This window comes from Myxocyprinus asiaticus, chromosome 5 (genome assembly GCF_019703515.2).
Source record: "Myxocyprinus asiaticus isolate MX2 ecotype Aquarium Trade chromosome 5, UBuf_Myxa_2, whole genome shotgun sequence".
Lineage (NCBI taxonomy): Eukaryota > Metazoa > Chordata > Actinopteri > Cypriniformes > Catostomidae > Myxocyprinus > Myxocyprinus asiaticus.
The window spans coordinates 9,485,003-9,503,810 of record NC_059348.1 but is presented as its reverse complement, the minus strand read 5'-3'; the positions used below and the strand labels follow the sequence as shown (position 1 = coordinate 9,503,810).

Here is an 18,808-nt window from a genome sequence, read left to right as displayed (position 1 = left end):
GAACAAACTCCAATCAATAGGAGGCATAAGCACAAAGAATGTGCAGATTCATCCACAAACTGTCCCAAAGGAGTGTTATCCCACAAAACAAAGACCAAAGAAGGTGCTCAGTTTCCTCGAACAGTCAAGTGAATGTTCATTAAGTCAGGCCCACTCGGCTGAATAGACAGCATCACACAATGACTTACTCATTCCATTGACTTTATGAAGGGCATCGCTTGCTGTGGGCATGTAAATATTTTGCGGCCATCCTTAGTATCTATTCTCAATTTGGCCGGGAACATCAATGCAAAAGTGACCTTCCGTTGATGTAAGAGTTTCTTGCATTCCTTGAATAGATCATGTTCCTCTTGTCGAATTCGTAAAGTCTGGGAACAAGAAAATGTTGTGGTTCTTCCATGAAAGCCTTTCTTTACTCCTCGCCTCGCGTAACACAAGATCTTTATCGGATGATCTCGGAAACTTGGCCAGAATTGATCGGGGCCCGTCTCCCTCCGCGGATCTCCGAGCCGGAAACCTGTGAGCTCGCACGATTTCCAGCTTGTGGCCTGTTATGTCGACAGACTCGGGAAGAGCCCGTCTAGGAATTTCACTATATCTTGGCCTCAGGAATTCCAACAATTCGGATGTTGTTTCGCCAGTTATGATTCTAAGGTCTTCCAACTTTTCCCAAACATGCTCCAAGTCCATCTTGGTCGCTAGCGGGTTAGCAGCTAATTCCCTCTCCGATGACTCCAGATAATCGATCCACTTCTCAACGTCCGACACTCTTGTAACCATCTCAGTGAATTTCGTCTCCATGGCAGTGATCAATCGACGTATTACAGTAAGCTGGTCCAAGTCTGCAACAACCTGCGTCAGCATCGCCGTCATGTTCAACAGTTGACACTGAATCTCTTTCACCGCACTGTCCAAATTGAGTCCCGGGCTTTCAGCCTGTTCTACAGGGGCTTCAGCTTAAGCACGTAAGTGTCTTTTAATGTCTCCAGAGCCTGAGGATTTTGAGTTCTTTGACATATTGTCTTCCTAGAACAGTTAAGAGTCAGAGTGTATCGTATCTCACTGGTTTATGACCTAAAAAGTATTAAAACTAGGGGCCACGTGACGCCATGTGAAGGGCAGTCGTGTGAGAGAGCTCTGTGCACTTTGCTAATTTTTTTAAATTATTTTCATGATATAATCCGGTGAAATTCGATACACCCAGTTACACATTTACTGTTTGAGGTAAACATGGCAAAGAAGTCAAAATTCTTGGGCTCTGGAGACATTAAAAGACACTTACGGGTTCAAGATGAAAGCCCAGACAGGCCTGTGGATTGGGTACTCGATTTGGATGGCGCGGCGGGAGAAGGAATCCAGCGTCAACTGTCCAACATGTCAGTGATGTTGACGAAGGTACTTGCGGACTTGGAGGATCTAGTGGAAAAAAAGTCTCTGAGCTAGTCACAAGAGTGACAGATGTTGAAAAATGAATCGATTATTTGGAGGCATCAGAGAGGGAATTGGCCGCTAATCCGCCTGCGACCAAAGTTGATTTGGAACGTGTTCTTGAAAAGCTTGAAGATCTTGAGAATAGAAGCCGCAGGAATAACATTCGAATTGTTGGAATTCCTGAGCATGAGGAGGGCAGAGATATGGTGAAATTCCTAGACGAGCTTTTCCTGGGTCTGCTCGACATTGGCCACAAGCTGGAAATCGAGCGAGCTCACAGAGTCCCAGCTCACAGATCTGCTGAGGGAGAAAGGCCCCGATCGATTCTGGCCAAATTTTTGAGCTTATCTGATAAAGATCTCGTGTTGCACCAGGCGAGGAGCAAAGGAAAGCTTTCTTGGAAGAATTACAATATTTTCTTGTTCCCGGAATTTGTGAACTTGACAAGAGAGAAACGCGATCGGTTTAAGGAATGCAAGAAACTCTTACATCAGCGGAAGATCACTTTTGCTCTGATGTTTCCGGCCAGACTGAGAATAAACACCAAGGACGGCAGCAAAGTATTTACATGTCCCAATCAGGCAATGTCTTATATTGAAACATTGGGTGAGTAACCATGGAGTGTTTTTTTTTGTGAGTGGATTGACTCACTGTACATACTCTGGCTTTCGGAGGAAGCTGGGCGCCATTTTTGTTTCTTTTTTCGTTGGCTTCACTGAGTGGTTGGAGTTTGTTTTGTTTTGTGGATTAACACTTTTCCTTAAAGAAACTTTTGCATTGACGAAAGATCACTTTTACAATGAAGTTCCCAGGCAGATTGAGAATAGACACTATGGATGACCGCAAAATATCTACATGCCCACACAAAGGATGTCTTTTATAAAGTTGACGGACTGTGTAAATCATGGGATATACTTTTATTCGGCCTCCGAGTGAATTGACTATTGCCCATCCGAGGAACTGGGATGTGTGTTTCGTTTCCTTTTGTGCTGGTCCCGCCTAGCGGTTGGAGCTTGTTTTGTTAACATTACTTCGGGACAGTTATGGATGAAGCTGTCAGTTCCTTGTGCTTATGCCTCCTGTTGGCTGGAGTATGATTTGTGGAGTATTTTCATGGGACATTGGAATGATTATGTCATCTGCTGCACTCATCAGCTGGCTCACTGAAGATTCGTTTGTCTGACCGAGGAAACTGAACGGCTTTATATTGGCTGGAATTTGTTTTGTGAAGGAACATACCTTCAAGACAGTTCTGTGAATGAGTCTACATGTTCTTTGTGTTCTGCCTGTTGGCTGGGGTTTGTTTAACAAAATATTTGATGTTATGTAATTTTGCCTTACAAATTTGTGAGGCAAAATTGAGCAATCCGATGGCAAAGTCATCGCGGGGGCTCTCGTAGGTGTACATGGACTCTTTGAGTTTAAAGGGATTGATGCCGGTTGGCGATGTCGTGCGCGGGGTTAATGCGCACATTTTTCTTTCTTCTGTTTGTTTTGTTCGGGGGGAAGTTCGGGGTTCTATTGTTGCATTAATGTTGAAATGTGGTCTTCATAATTTTGTCTTTGGCACACAATTAATTTTTTTTTATTATATCAAAATGTCAAATGTTAATATGAGTGTACTATCTCTCTCCACAAGGAATGTGAATGGGTTGGGGCACCCCATAAAAAGAAGGAAGGTTATTTCTTTTCTTAAACGAAAGAAATATGATAGTGTTTCTTCAAGAAACGTATCTTTCCCCGCAGGAAGCTGAAAAATTTGGGAAGATATGGGGTGGACATGTTTTCTTTAGTGTTGGCTCAAGTAAGAGCAAGGGAGTCATTATATTGGTAAATAAACATTTACAGTTTAAATGTCTCAAACATTTTAATGATAAATTAGGAAGAGTCATTATTGTTTTAGCAGAAAGTCAGGGGCAAAGTCTGATTTTGGCTAATATTTACGCACCTAACGCTGATGATCAGGGCTTTTTTATAGATCTTGAAGGGATGTTGCAAGCCGCTGGCACCCCTCATGATATAATTTTGGGAGGAGACTTTAATCTTTTGATGGATTCAGTCCTTGATCATAGTGAAGCAAAAGTGTGTAAGCCCACTAGAGCAACATTGATGCTTCACAGGATGTGTAAAAATCTTGGTCTTACAGATATTTGGAGACTTTTGAACCCATCTGGTAGAGACTATAATTTTTCTTCATCAGTCCATAAGATTTATTTTAGAATAGATTTTTTTTTTTTTAACATCCAAATCCCTCATTTCATCTGTTGTTGATTGCTCAGTTGGAAAAATTTTAGTCTCAGATCACGCCCTGGTGAGTTTAGAGGTGTTGTCACATATAGAGAAAAAGAAATCATATAGTTGATGCCTTAATGTATCCCTTTTGCAAAATCCTGATTTCCAGCAAATGTTAAAGACTGAAATCAATATTTATATGGAGACCAACTGGTCCTCGGTATCCTCTGTGGGCGTGGCCTTAGGGGTCGGATCACACAGTATGCCTCATTCATCAAAAAATCCAAAGCACGAGAACTCGTGGAGTTGGAAGGAAATATTAAAAATGCAGAGGCAGAGCTGAAGCGCCATATGTCATCTGATGGCCTCAGAGAATTGACCCGATTTAAATATAATACTATTTTGACGCAGAAAGTGGAGTTTGGTTATTCAGGGCAAGACAGTCATACTTTGAGTCGGGGGACAAAGCAGGGAAGCTTTTGGCTAGATATATAAAGCAGAGAGAGTCTCTTTCTATCATTCCCTCAGTGAAATCTGCTGGTGGTGAAATTTTTACCTCAGCCATTGATATTAATAATGCTTTTATGGATTTCTATATTGATCTTTATAGTTCCACGTCTTCGTCTACTGATGAAGATATTAGGAACTTTGTGGAACCATTAGATCTTCCTAAACTGAAGACTGAGCAAAAAAACTCTCTTGGTTCTGAGATAACCTTGGAGGAGCTTGACGAGGTAATAAAGACCCTACCTACTGGCAAGGCTCCGGGGCCAGATGGTTTTGCCACAGAATTTTTTAGATCCTATGCTACAGAACTGGCTCCACTTTTGTTAGAAGTTTATACTGAGTCGTTAAAGAATGGAAAGCTTCCTCCAACCATGACACAAGCCCGGATCAGTCTGATTCTTAAAAAGGACAAAGATCCAAGCGAGTGTAAAAGTTACTGTTCAATCTCTGATCCAACTAGATGTAAAACTATTGTCAAACATTTTGGCTAATTGATTAAGTAAAGTTATGACATCTCTTATACATATAGCTCAGGTGGGATTTATTCGGGGTCTCAGCTCTTCTGATAACATCAGGCATCTCATCAATATCATGTGGTCAGTAGCGAATGATCAGTCTCCGGTCGCTGCCATCTCACTTGAAGCTGAAAAGACGTTTGATATGATAGAATGGGATTATCTTTTTAAGATTTTGGAAATGTATGGGTTCGGGAGTACATTTATTGGTTGGATTAAGTTACTTTATAGACACCCTGTAGCAGCGGTACAAACAAATGGATTAATTTCAGATTATTTTACTCTGGATAGGGGCACTCGGCAGGGTTGCCCTCTTTCCTCATTATTGTTCTGTCTTGGCCTGGAACCATTAGCAGCCGCGATAAGAAAGGAGGATGATTTTCCAGGGGTGGTTGTGGGAGGTGTGGTGCATAAGCTTCTGCTTTATGCAGATGATATTTTATTATTTGTCTCTGAACCTACTAGATCTATGCCTGGCCTCCACAGAATTATTAATTCCTTTTCCAAGTTCTCAGGATACAAAGTCAATTGGTCTAAATACGAAGCTTTGGCTCTGACAGCGTACTGTCCAGTAACGGCTTTCCAGCCGGGCGCCTTCCAGTGGCCCAAACAGGGCATTAAGTATTTGGGCATTTTATTCCCAGCAAATTTGTCTGATTTAGTTGGTTCAATTTGACCCTTTAATAAAAAGGTTTTCGAGCGATGTGGGCTTCATTACATTTATCGATGAAGGTTAATGTTATTAAAATGAATTGTATTCCAAAATGTAACTACCTGCTACAATCTCTCCCTGTAGATGTCTCCCTCTCTTATTTCAAGCAATTTGATAGCATAGCGAAGGCCTTCATTTGGAATGGTAAACATCCCAGAATGCATTTTAATAAGTTACATAGGCCGATTGACAAAGGTGGGCTTGGCCTAACCAAGATTTTGTTTTATTACTATGCGTTCAGTCTCACACATTTGGCTCATTGGTCACTTCCACCTGAGAGAGCCCCTCCCTGGTTTGTTATTGAACAGGCAGTTCTTGCCCCAATTTAGCCATTACAAAGCATCTCTATCAAACTAATCGGAAGTTACACCCCGTTATTCCGCTTTTACACTCGGTATTGACTAAAGTGTCCAGATTGTTTAAATTAAACACTTATTTAAATGTTGCCTCGAGCATATGGCAGAACACAAGACTGTGTATTGGCAAGTCCCCTTTCTGCTGGCCAGAGTGGATTGTGAGGGGGGTTGCTACACTCGGTGACCTACATGAAAGTGGAGTGTTGAGATCGTTTGAAAACTTGGTCCAACATTTTGGGATCCCCAGATCTCAGTTTTATAGGTATTTAAAACTGCGCCACCTGCTTTGTACTATTTTTGGGAGTAGCACACCCCCAATAAGGAGGCAGATGCTTTGGGAGAGGTGATTGCGGCTTTTGGAAAAGGTCATGAGGCATCAGTGTATTACTCCCTGTTAATTCAGAGTCTGGGGGATGGAACTTTAACTTCTCTCAAGAGAGTTTGGGAGAAAGATTTCAACTTGGCATTGGAGGAAGGAGTGTGGGCTAAGTTTCTTAAAAACGTTAAGTCTGCTTCTAGAGGTGCAAGGGTGCATCTTATACAATTCAAAATTTTGCATAGATTTTATTGGACCCCTCTAGACTGTATAGGCTTGGTCTTAAAGACACACCCACCTGCTGGAGATGCCAGTCGGAGGATGGAGACATGGCCCATGTTTTTTGGTGGTGTGTCGAGATCCAGAAATTCTGGTCGAAGGTTCAGAATTTTGTGTGTGACGTGGTTGGCACTCGGGTTTCATTTTGCCACAGATTTTGTGTTCTGGGCGATGGGGTGGTCATCGATGTGGGGGATGGCCATATAGAGAACTGGGTTCTGACCTGTGTGATGATCGTCAGGCAGGTTATTTTGAGGGGTTGGAAGTCAGCCGGTGCACCCCCATATCCGGAGTGTTGCACGGAGGTGGGGAGGGTGGCAGCTTATGAGGAGGTGTCATCGGGAAGACAGGGTGGCTTGGATATGTTTATACGGAAATGAGGCAGGTATTTGGAGTTTTTGGAGGGCTCTCGGGTGGGGTGTGGAGAGAGTAGTGTAATATAGTTAGTATGATTATTGTGTGTGTGTGTGTGTATGTATGTGTAATATATATGTGTATATATATATATATATATGTATATATATATATGTGTGTGTGTGTGTGTGTGTGTGTTTTGCATTTCGTAGTTATTGTATGATTTAATTAAAAAAAAAAATAATTACAAAAATAAAAAGTATTAAAACTAGCAAAGTGCGCAGAGCTTGCCATTCACACGTCCGACCCTCACATGGCGCCACGCGACCCTCGATTTGAGCTGTTTAATGTCTTCTGAGGTTGTATGATTGCTTAGGGAAAAAGAGACCAAAATTTAAGTCCTTATTCACCATACATCTGGCCCTATTGGAATACAGTTTAGGATTCAAAATGATGATCCTTTAATGCTGCACACAGTTGCTAGGTCCCCAATCATGGTGTCATTATTCATCATGACATTAATATGTTCCATTTTCTAATGTTTATCATAATACAACTGTGACTGTAAAATATTTGCTTTTGGTCTGCCATGTCTTTAATGTCACGAGACAATGATTTTTATCATGAAAAACTTTGAAAGACTTGTTTTGTAAGATGTGCCCTGAAAAACTTTTAGAATTTTTATCACAAGTACAGTTAAAGAATCTTTTATAGAACTGACATATTTTATAGGATTGATTAATTTTGTAGTTTTATTTTTTACAAAATGTGTTGCATTTATCAATTGTTGGATTACTTCCTGTATTTGCCATGAAGTAGCCTTTGAAGATGATATTGCAATAAAATCCAGTACAAACAAACTAATGTTTATTGTCAACTTTTTGGCAACCATGGTAAATTTTAAAAGTACCCTAACCTCAAATCGAGGCTATAATTTGAACTTGCATAATGAACGATCTTCTCGCATGAATGCGTCAAGGAGGCTGCGAATGTTAAGTTTTTTTTTATTGATTAAGGACTTTTTGGTCTGTTTCTCACCCAAAGTGACTGTATCGCTTCAGAAGACTAAACCTAGATTAAACCATTCTAGTCCTATGGATTACCTTTATGTTGCCTTGATGTTCTTAGAGCTTGAAAGTTTGGTATAAAAGAGTTTATGATGGCATGAGGGTGAGTAAATAAGAGAATTATTACTTTTGGGTGTACCATTCCTTTAAATTGTGATTGGCCGATGGTCATTAAACTTTGTACACACAAGTGGGGTGTTAACAAAAAGTTGTATACAAAATTTTGGGGTGAAAATGGCACTATAATAAGTTAATTATCCGTTTTGCTTATAACTTCGGAATTGTATGAGGTACAATAAAGATTATTTCTGTTTTTTATTTTCAGTGCCACTCATATGGTTATATGGGGAAAAAAACTACTTTTTCGAACATGTCTTGAGCCATTGTTTGATAAACATGAAATTTGGTATGTGTCATGTAGAGATAGCTCCCAACAAAATGTATTAAAATAATATTGATTCATTAGGGCATACAGAAAAGGTAAGGCAATGTATTTTGGGGTGTGGCCTATAATGACTAATTGGTGCGGATCTTGTCAGCACAATGTCCAAACTGAACAAATTTGGAACACATGGACAATAGGACATTCTGAGGGCACTAGCCAAATCAATCTGGGGGCAACAATTCCTTCAGTTTAACGCAATTTGAGTAATTTTTTTTTTTTCTCACAATTTGGAATGGCCAATTCCCAATGTGCTTTTAAGTCCTCGTGGTCGCGTAGTGATTCGCCTCAATCCGGGTGGCGGAGGACGAATCTCAGTTGCCTCCGCGTCTGAGACCGTCAACCCGTGCATCTTATCACGTGGCTTGTTGAGCCCATTGCCACAGAGTCATAGCGCATTTGGAGGCTTCACGCCACCCACCGTGGCATCCACGCTCAACTCAACACGCGCCCCACAGAGAACGAACCACATTACAGTGATCACGAGGAGGTTACCCCATGTGACTCTACCCTCCCTAGCAACCGGGCCAATTTGGGGCCAAATGTAACCAAACTCAGTACACAGTCAACAGGACATTTAGATGATGTCAGCAATGTTTCGTACAATTCCATCCCTAGGAGGCACTACAACTAAAAAAGTGTCATAACTTTACAGCCATTTGAGCGACAAAGTTCAAATTAAATATGCGTCGTCTTTGGTTCAAATGGTAACATTCTTAAAAAATAAATTCGACAAATTAACAAAAATGGCTGCCAACAGCCAATCAAATTTCAGCACCTTATTACTATATTGGGAATGTCTGAGGATTATGGAAATTACTATACACATGCAGGGTGTCAACTCAAAGTTGGATATCAAATTTTGTGACAATCGGCCACACGGTGGTGGTATAATTAGATAATTTGCGTTTTTGCTCACAACTCTGGAACCGTATAGGCTACAGAAAACATTTGTTGCTTCTCTGAATCCACCAGTGCCCCCAATGATATGGCCACAAGGATTTCCATTCCTGTAAGAAAACCTTTTTATCACAAATATTTTTTTGAAAAACATACTTTTTCAAACTCATCCTAGGCCGTTTTTTCGATTCGCACACAAGTTGGTATACATCATCTAAAGACCCTCCAGACAAAATTAATCAAAAATAATTTTGACATTTCAAATCGTTCTGAAGATATAATCAAATACATGTTGGGCTGTGGCCCATAATAAATAATTAGCCTTGTATCTTGTGAGCACAAATGTCAAACTTATCAAAACGTAAAAAAACATGGAAAAAAGAGCATTCTGAGGCCACATGCAAAATGACATCAATTTGGCAGAGGAAACAGCTATAACAGAAGAAATAGCTATTTTTACAACTGCATTTTTAAACAATTAGAAATATGGAGAAAGCAGGCTGTTTTACTGTTTTTCCACCAGGGGGAGCCACACGACAAAAATTTCTTGTTTTTGCTTGCACTTTAAGCAACACATTAATCCTGCAGTAACACAGTAACATAATGATTGATGTATTGCGGCTCGTGACAGATGTAGGTGGGTCCAGGGATTGCATTAACCAAAAAATCTCATTTTGTGACGGTCCCGGTGAGTTTGTCAGGTTTGTTCTGTGTGTGTTCAGCTGTCACTTGGTGAACGTGATCAGCGTTTCTATGGAGACGCTGAATGCCCTGCTCATTGATTATCAGCGCACCTGTCCTTCATTTTCTCTCCCTATCCACCTTTTTGACAGGCAGCGAAATTACCCATTATGCTTAGTGCGTTCTTCCAATGTGGATGCAACCGACTTCCGCTTCGCAGCTTATTCCCATTACTAAGCACTGTAATATCACTAACAACAGTCAAACACAAAAGAACAGTCTGTGTTTACTTAACGTAAATCACTTTCTCACTAATGTCTGCGTATAGACATTAGGTTTCGATGGCAATCCCGAATAGGTAAGCACACAATCACACACATTTACATGGTAAAGTTACTACTCGAGCACGTGCTGCACATGCTCTGTATGTGTGTGTGTGTGTGTGTGTGTGTGAAAGAGAGACACAGACATACAGCATGCAGAGAGAGAATCCATGAATATGATGCGCTAGATTTCATTGTGTTTCTTGTTGTGCACTTCAATATGAAAACAGCCAAATCTGGATGCTTTATTAAGGTTCAAAAAAGAGGACATGTCCGTGAAGAGAGAGTGTATGGTCATCATAAATTCAATTTAATAAATCTTCAGATTTATGGCATTATTTCTGCATTAACAAGTGCCGCCTTCTTACGCACTCTGCCAACAACAACTCTGTCTCTACCTTATTCACATACACGCAGCACAACATGAGAAATGAACCTCGTAAAGATGATTAATAAAAAAAATGTTTGTTTAAATGTTTTTCATCTTTGTTATCTTCCAAAATGATGGTCATCATTTGGAATTATCTATCAATGTTTTAAAAAATAGGCAAGTGACAGAGTGCAACTGCTGCTTATTTCATCTGGTTTGACTCAATGTTTCAGCATTGGCAGCTTTTGTGGGGGCTTATTGTTGTGACATTCATTTTACAGTCATTTTAACACCCTATAACAGCGCATATTCATCCAGAGCCTCCACTGCTTGCCATCACCAGTAACGTTAGTCTAGCTGATAACAACAACTAAGCGGAAGTGTGGAGCATCCGAGAGGAGGTCTCTCGATTAGAAAGTAGCACTTTGGAGATCTTGATCTCGGAGTGAGGAGAGAAGGAGGAAAACAGAGGATCGGATGTTGGAAGATGGCGTTGTGGTTATGTGATGTGAAGAACTGGCTGCTGATGCTCACTATGTTGTCAGTAAAAAATGTGGCAAAGTCATCAGCAGTCACAGAAGAAATGGGAGGAGGTAGGGGAGAATAGAGAATAGAAGAGTGAGTAGAAAACAGTTTACAGGGACCTGAAGTGTTACTGATTCTCGTAATTATCAACCTAAGCAGAAGAAACACTACAGGAAAGAGGAGAGAAGAGAATCATACTTGCTCAGGTCAGCAGGGTGTTTTGACTTGTTCCACTTCCTCTCTGCAGCCCTGAGCTCAGTGTGGTGATCACGAAGTGTTTCCGACAGCCAGGGGCTAGAGGGGGAGTGGTATGTGCTGGCTTGGAGGTAAGAGGACAGACACTATCAAGGCAAGAAGTCAATGTTGAGCAAAGAGTATTTTTAGCTTGATTTATATCAGTTGAAGAGGAGCAGATAGTTGAGGGAAGGGATGCAGAAATCATAGAAGAGAAGCAAGTGGGGGAGAGAAGGCAGAGATTATGGTGGAAGGAAACCATAGGTGGGGTGAGAGGTAAGGAAGAAAGCAGAGTGACAGAACTGGATGAAGAAGTGGTCAGAGATATGTAGAGGCGTAGCAAGAGGATAATTGGAGATACAATTATGGGTAAGGATGAGATCTAGCTGTTTTCCTGTTCTGTGTGTTGCAGGAGTGAGCAATCTTGTAAGGTCAAATCAGGTGTGAGAAGTCAGCCTCTTGAGGTTTATCCAAGTGGATGTTAAAGTCCCTGAGGACCACAGTGGAGTGCCATCCTCAGGGAATGAGGACAGCAATACATCTAGCTCCTCAACAAAATGTAGGTCCTCAAAAAAATGTTTTATTGAAGATAGATGAGTGAAAAGTTAATTTCCATATGTTGGAAATGAGCAAACAAGTTCCCCCATCCCACCCAGTCTGATGAGGGGTGTGGATCAAAGTGAAGTTGGTAGAGAGCCAAAGGAGTTGCAGTATTGTCTGTGCTGATCCTTGTCTCAGTCAGGGCCAAAATATTAAGTTTTGACTGAATGGCGAAGGCTGGGATAAAAATCTGCTTTGTTGATAGCTGACTGGCAGTTCCACAGGCCAACTGAGACAGAGAGAGAATGTGGTGAGGCTGCAGTAAGCGATCTCAGGTGTTCTGGAGTGCGTAGTAAACGGCGTGTGTGTGGATTTTTGTCCACAGGAAACAGTAGGAATGTACTGAAAACACGTAACAAGCACAGCAAGGAAATATAAGTAGTATAGGAAAAAAAGAAAAGGGAACGAAACGTAGTGTAGTGAATGGCGCTTTGTCGCTGTCCTTGATCTGTGGACTCGTGCATCTACACTCGCAGGTCTTTACCCAAAATAGGTCTTCACACGAAGATGGCTGCACACAAGGGCTGCCGCTACAGTTCTCTCACTACTTACAGTCCAACCCTTCGTCCGAAAATGCATACTGTCAGAGTATGTACTCTATTTAATGAAGGACGCACTTCTTGGCTGGTAAAACAGTACATTCGCTAGGTATGCAGGTAAGTAGTATGAATAGATTCCAGACATACTACATCCGAGGATGTGGGTATTGACCCGTGACCCGAATTTATGATATAACAACAATAATCTCTAAAATGGGATTATGGGATCGGAAAGTGTTCAGTCGATGCACATTTCAGAATCTCGCCAGAAATAGTAAGTCATTCGGGTGTTTTATGAATACTGATGATTCGGACATACTTTTCCAATAGCATACTGTTTTTGGCATACCGTACAGTAGGGATGTATGGATATTCTGACGCAGCACAAGTGTTAGTCCAAAGTGTTCACTAGTGTATTTAGAATCCCAAGTGCAACAATCCAAACATGCTGTGATAATCCCATAAAGGTAAGTAGTCCAGTAGTGATAGAACGCATTAGTATCGTACTCCACAATTCAGAACACTCGATGATCAACGATGTAATCACTGGTAACTGTAGTAAGCCATGCTGCTTATTTATTTACAATGAGGTGGTAAAAACACTTCCTCCTCCCTGTCACATGACCACCAGTGATTGGAAGTTAAACAGTTTCAAAAGACATTTCATATACTTTAAACACAGTAGTTAAAATAGACAACAGGAATATGTTAAAACAGGATAGAAATTCCTAGTACATTTGCTTGTTTTATGTAAATTGCAATAATGTTCTATCATGTCCCTTATGTGGCTTTAATAACTAATATTGGCATTATATTTATGTTGTTTAGCCAGAGGGGAACTGGCCCCCACAGTGAGCCTGGTCTCTCCCGAGGTTATTTTTCTCCATTAACCAAAATCTTATGGAATTTTGTGTTCCTTGCCACAGTCACCTTCAGCTTGCACACAGGGGTTCTAAATACAATTATTATTTAATTACTTAATTTGTATACACAATTTACAATCATATTTAATCAAACTACACAATGATCACTCTAAGAATTTATAGATATTAGTTCTTTTTTTTTTTTTTATGCATGATTTCCTGTAATGCTGCTTTGAAACAGTGTGTGTTGTGAAAAGCACTATACAAATAAAAATGACTTTGCTTTGTTACAGATAGACAGAACCTTTCTCGTCTATGGATTTTGTTTAATTTGATGGCTAAAAAGATGCTAGAAAGGATCTGAGGCTGTGTCTTGGCAACGCTTTACACTTTGACAGCACTATTTTACTTGGTGACAGCACTACCTACTGGTCAAAAGTTATACACATTGGTATTATGATAAACATACTGTACTTGTCTTTTTTTATCCCAAAATCATCACTAAAATGATGTGTGTGACATGTGCAAGACTGTCAAAATCCATTAGCCAAAAGTTTTTAGTAAGATTTATCCCCGCCCCTCCAAAAGCCTGTCTTGTACACAGAGATGGCAAAGAGGTGGTTTCCCTACCAAAGCCTGTTCAATTCCCCAAACTTCCTTGGTTATGGGCCCGCTGATTTGAATTTGTACATTTCGAAGGAGGAGTAACTGACTGTATGTTTACTCACAATGGTGCATTTGTGTGCTTATCCTGGATGTCTCAACCAAGAGAAGTGCGTGAGATTACATCTGTAGCATGTCAACGTGAATACGTCACAAGCTCTTGTGAAGCTTACCAGAAGCAATTGTTTATAGTTAAAAAATACTTAAATATTCATCTTTTTCACACCAAAAGTGATTGTATCGCTTTAGAAGACATTTATTTCAACGATATTTAATACGGTTTGTATGGATGACATCTATGCTGTCTATCTGTGATTTTTGGAACTTCAAGAGTCTGATCTCCAGCCACTCCAGCGGTAACACTACATACTCCGTTCACTCCCATTTAAATGCATCTGAACTTGGGTTGAAAAAATGTTGCATGCTCAAAGCCTACTGTGACTGTACCTTTATTTAGTCTATTAAAAAATTTTTGTTAAGGTTCCAGTCTGCAGTTACAATTTGTGAAATGTCGCATAAAATAAATTGTGTTCTGGAGAGCATTGACTTATTAAAAGTGATAACACCACTTGTAAAGGAATGGTTGACCCCAAATGAAAACGATTTTATCACCTACCTTCATGTTTTTGCAAACCCATATTGCTTTCTTTCAACCGTGAAACTTAAAAGGAGATATTAGGAAATATGTTAGTCTCAGGCACCAGTCACTTTCATTGTATGAAAGTGAATGGTGACTGGGACTAACATTCAGCCTAATATCTCATTTTGTGTTCCACAGAAGAGAGACATTTCTATGGGCATGTGGAAGAGTAATCATGACAGAATTTTCATTTTTGTGTAAACTATCCTTTTAACTACCTGTAAAAGTATTTGTTAAAGGTATTTGTCAAGAACAACAATATAAATGTAAGTCAGCACAAGGTTGCATGTCTTGCTGGAAAACAAATTATTGAATAAAAGGATCATAATGTAGGTTGTACACTAAAAAAAATCATTCCATCTGAATAAAACTAGAGGTGAGAACTTAGAGGTAAGTAGTAGTCCCCTGGTAGAGTTAGATGAGATTGTTGTTCAAATTTGGATTTTTAAGTATTGCGAGTTTTACCACTGCATAAAATAAATTATGTTCTAGTCTTAACCTTATTATTTCTGTTAATAAGTCAGGCAAACCAAGTATTGGGGATGTATTTATTTAGTAATTTCACTGACTTGTTTAACTTGACCTGTCAGCGCTATGAAAATACATTATTGTTGTAATAAAGTTACCCACTTGGAAACAATTCATTTTTAATCAGAGGGGTGGGCAAAACTTTGTCGACTATACCAGAATAAACCTCTGAACATTAGAATGGCAAATTTAAGCTAGATAAAGATATTTCAAGATAAAGATCACAGAAATAACTTCCTTTGTTGCTTTTTACTATTTGTTCTGTTCTTCCTATTTTGCTTTTAATTTCTCACTTGTATTTATTTTTGACTATTTTATTTGTCTATTTTAGACCAGATGGAAGAGAAAAAGGAAAGCCAAGAACTAAATGAAGAGGAGAAGAAATATCACCATCAGAAACCTGCTGATTTCATAACTGGACAAAAATCGTATAGTTGCTCACAGACTGAAATGAATTTTGCACTAAAAAGAACAAAAGCAGAAAAAGCCATGTGCCCTCAATGTGGAAAGAGTTTCACAAAAAAAGGAAACCTTAAGAGTCACATAAAAATTCACACTGGAGAGAAGGCTTTCACTTGTCTTCAGTGTGGAAAAAGTTTCATACAGAAAGTACACCTTTCTATACACACGAGAATTCACACTGGAGAGAAGCCTTTCACATGTCTTCAGTGTGGAAAGAGTTTCAGACACAAAGTACACCTTACAAATCACATGAGAATTCACACTGGAGAGAAGCCTTATACATGTCTTCAGTGTGGAAAGAGTTTCAGACAAAGAGTAAACCTTACAAATCACATGAGAATTCACACTGGAGAGAAACCTTTCACTTGCAATAAGTGTGGAAAAAGTTTTGCAGAAAAAAAGAGTATTAAAACCCACATAAGAATTCACACTGGAGAGAAGCCTTTTACATGTCTTCAGTGTGGAAGGAGTTTCAGACACAAAGTAAACCTTACAAATCATATGAGAATTCATACTGGAGAGAAACCTTTCACTTGTTCTCAGTGTGGAAAAAGTTTTGCAGATAAAAAGAGCATTAAAATCCACATAAGAGATCACACTGGAGAGAAGCTTGATGCATGTCTTCAGTGTGGAAAGAATTTCAGACACAAAGTAAACCTTACAAATCACATGAGAATTCACACTGGAGAGAAGCCTTATTCATGTCATCAGTGTGGAAAGAGTTTCTCAAGTTCAAGTAGCCTAAAAAGGCATAGAAATGTTCATTCAGAAAATAAATTACACCACTGTTCACATTGTGGCAAGAGTTTTAATCAGGCAAGAAAACTCAAAAATCATCAGCGCTCTCACTCTGGCTTCACAGACAAAAATACCCTTGAGAATCACATGAAAATTCCGTTTTGACACACACATATCAAATTGAAGAACAAACAGGTGTGACTTCATTTAGAACAAAATCTGGCCAAAAAGGTGGTTAGTTTGTTTCGGTGGTTCGTAATGGCTCGCCAGGGTGAACTTTCAGGAAAACTTCGTACCGACTGCTCAACACCTTCCTACCATTAGTTCACGTCATCGGTACTGTAGGTGTGACATGGAGCTCCACCTACTTTGAGACCTACAGCTCATTCCTGTTCAGTCAGTTAAGATTAGTCAACATGAACACACCGCTATTCTTAGCTAGCGAGCTGGGACTGTAATCACAAAAAATCTTAAGGCTAAAAGCAGTTAACGTGGAAATTTATGAGCAACACTTAAAAATTAGGGGCGTGCTACTTTAAAAGTGATTCATGAAGCATTTCAATGCTTCCTAAACCCACAACACCAAAGAAGTCCTCCTGAGGACTTTTAAATCCATAAAAGTGACTCACAAATGATCTGTAGCATGTCTGCTGCCGTCAATTGTTAAGAAATAAACCTTTTAAAAAGTTATCTTCTGAATTGCAAGGGTGTTTTCATGATTACTATATTAGTTAGAGATGGATTTAACTCTCCCACAAATCGAAACAACCCAGTTAAACCAGAGATAAAGGTTTTGAAAATCCTGCACTTACTGGCCACAGGAAAAATAAAACTGTGTTGCATGGATTAATTAGGAATTTCAGTCATCCGTCAGCAGAATCATCTAACTATATATGCCCTCTCCAGAACGCACATTATCCGACAATTTGATAGTTTATATTGTATGTTTTCTTTTGGATGCATGCTCATTGCAGAGAAAAAGGCAGCATTCACGGCCATCGCGGGGCTACACGGTGTAGTTGATACAGTAGACGGGACACACGATTGTTTCATTGCACCAACTATAAATCTCTGTATTTTTGTGCATTCAGCTTTCCTTCAACCCTAACCATTCCCCCAGTCCCTGCTGCAGAAAAACACCCCCACAGCGTGATGCTACCACCACCATGCTTCACCATTGGGATGGTATTGCGCAGGTGATAAGCGGTGCCTGGTATCCTCCAGACATGACGCTTAGAATTGAGGCCAAACAGTTTTCGTTTCATCAGACCAGAGAATCTTGTTTTTCATGGTCTTGAGAGTCCTTTAGGTGCTTTTTTGCAAATTCCAAGTGGGCTTTCATGTGTCTTGCACTGAGGAGAGGCTTCCGTCTGGCCACTCTGCCATAAAGCCCAGCTCGGTGGAGCGTTGCAGTGATGGTTGTCTTTCTGCAAGTTTCTCCCATCTCCACGCATGATCTCTGGAGCTCAACCAGAGTGACCATCAGGTTCCATCTGCAGGCAGTTCCTTTGACATCATGGCTTGGTTTTTGCTCTGATATGCATTTTCAGCTGTGAGTCTTTATATAGACAGGTGTGCGCCTTTCCAAATTATGTCCAATCAATTGAATTTGCCACAGATGGACTCCATTCAAAGTGTAGAAACATCTCAAATATGATCCAGAGAAATGGGATGCACCTGAACTAAATTTCAAGTGTCATAGCAAAGGGTCTGAATACTTATGACAATGTGATATTTCAGTTTTTTCTTTTTTAATAAATTTGCAGTTATCAAAAATCTGTTTTTTGCTTTGTCATTATGGGGTATGGGGTGTAGATTGATGTGAAAAAATAATAATTTAAAGCATTTTAGCATAAGGCTGCAGCATAACAAAATGTGAAAAAAATGAAGGGGTCTGAATACTTTCTGAATGCACTGCTATCTGTATGTAAGTAATTTGCAGATAATTTGCTTTTCCCCCATCTACTGCTTTGGGCGATTTAAAAGAGTGCGCTTATAAATTGTGACATCATCCATAGCAACAAGGTCAGCTCTGCCTGAATCTTACATTAAGATTTCCTTAGTAAAACTTGCTCTTAGCAGTTTTGTGAATAGCATTTAAGAAAAAATTCTTAGCTAGGAACTCTTTGGAGAACTCCTAGTGTTAAGTTACAAATCTTTGTAAATATGGCCACAGGTTTATGCATGGCTTATGGCAGCATATAGTGTGCATTAGCTCCATGAATTTAAAATGTAAACAAGACAAATTATGCATTATCTACTGCATACAGTATTTGTTACTTTGAATGATCACCGAGTAGTTAAAAGAACTTCTTTTACTGATCTCATGTGAATTCTACTCATAGAAGTAAGTGAAAACACATTTTAATGCCATGTTAATTTATGACATAAGTGTTGAGCGTCTTCATGTTTAAAAGTACCTCTAAACAGCTACTTGAACAATCTTTTCAACCACAGGATGTTTATTTTATGTTACAAGCATTAAAACAAACACAGAATACAAGTTTACTGTCCATAGCCACACACTGTGT

The 18,808-nt window shown here is 39.7% G+C and overlaps 1 protein-coding gene across 2 annotated transcripts in view; it reads left to right on the top strand.

Moving 5' to 3' along the window:
* Positions 1–18,038, top strand: part of LOC127440824 (gastrula zinc finger protein XlCGF8.2DB-like) — a 28,590-nt gene extending 10,552 nt beyond the window's left edge. For both annotated transcript variants that reach the window (XM_051697761.1, XM_051697762.1), the window contains exon 3: positions 15,409–18,038. In XM_051697761.1, coding sequence (XP_051553721.1) covers positions 15,409–16,442 — 1,034 coding nt within the window. In that variant the 3' untranslated portion in view covers positions 16,443–18,038. The remainder of the gene's footprint in view (positions 1–15,408) is intronic.
* Positions 18,039–18,808: the final 770 nt, after the last annotated feature.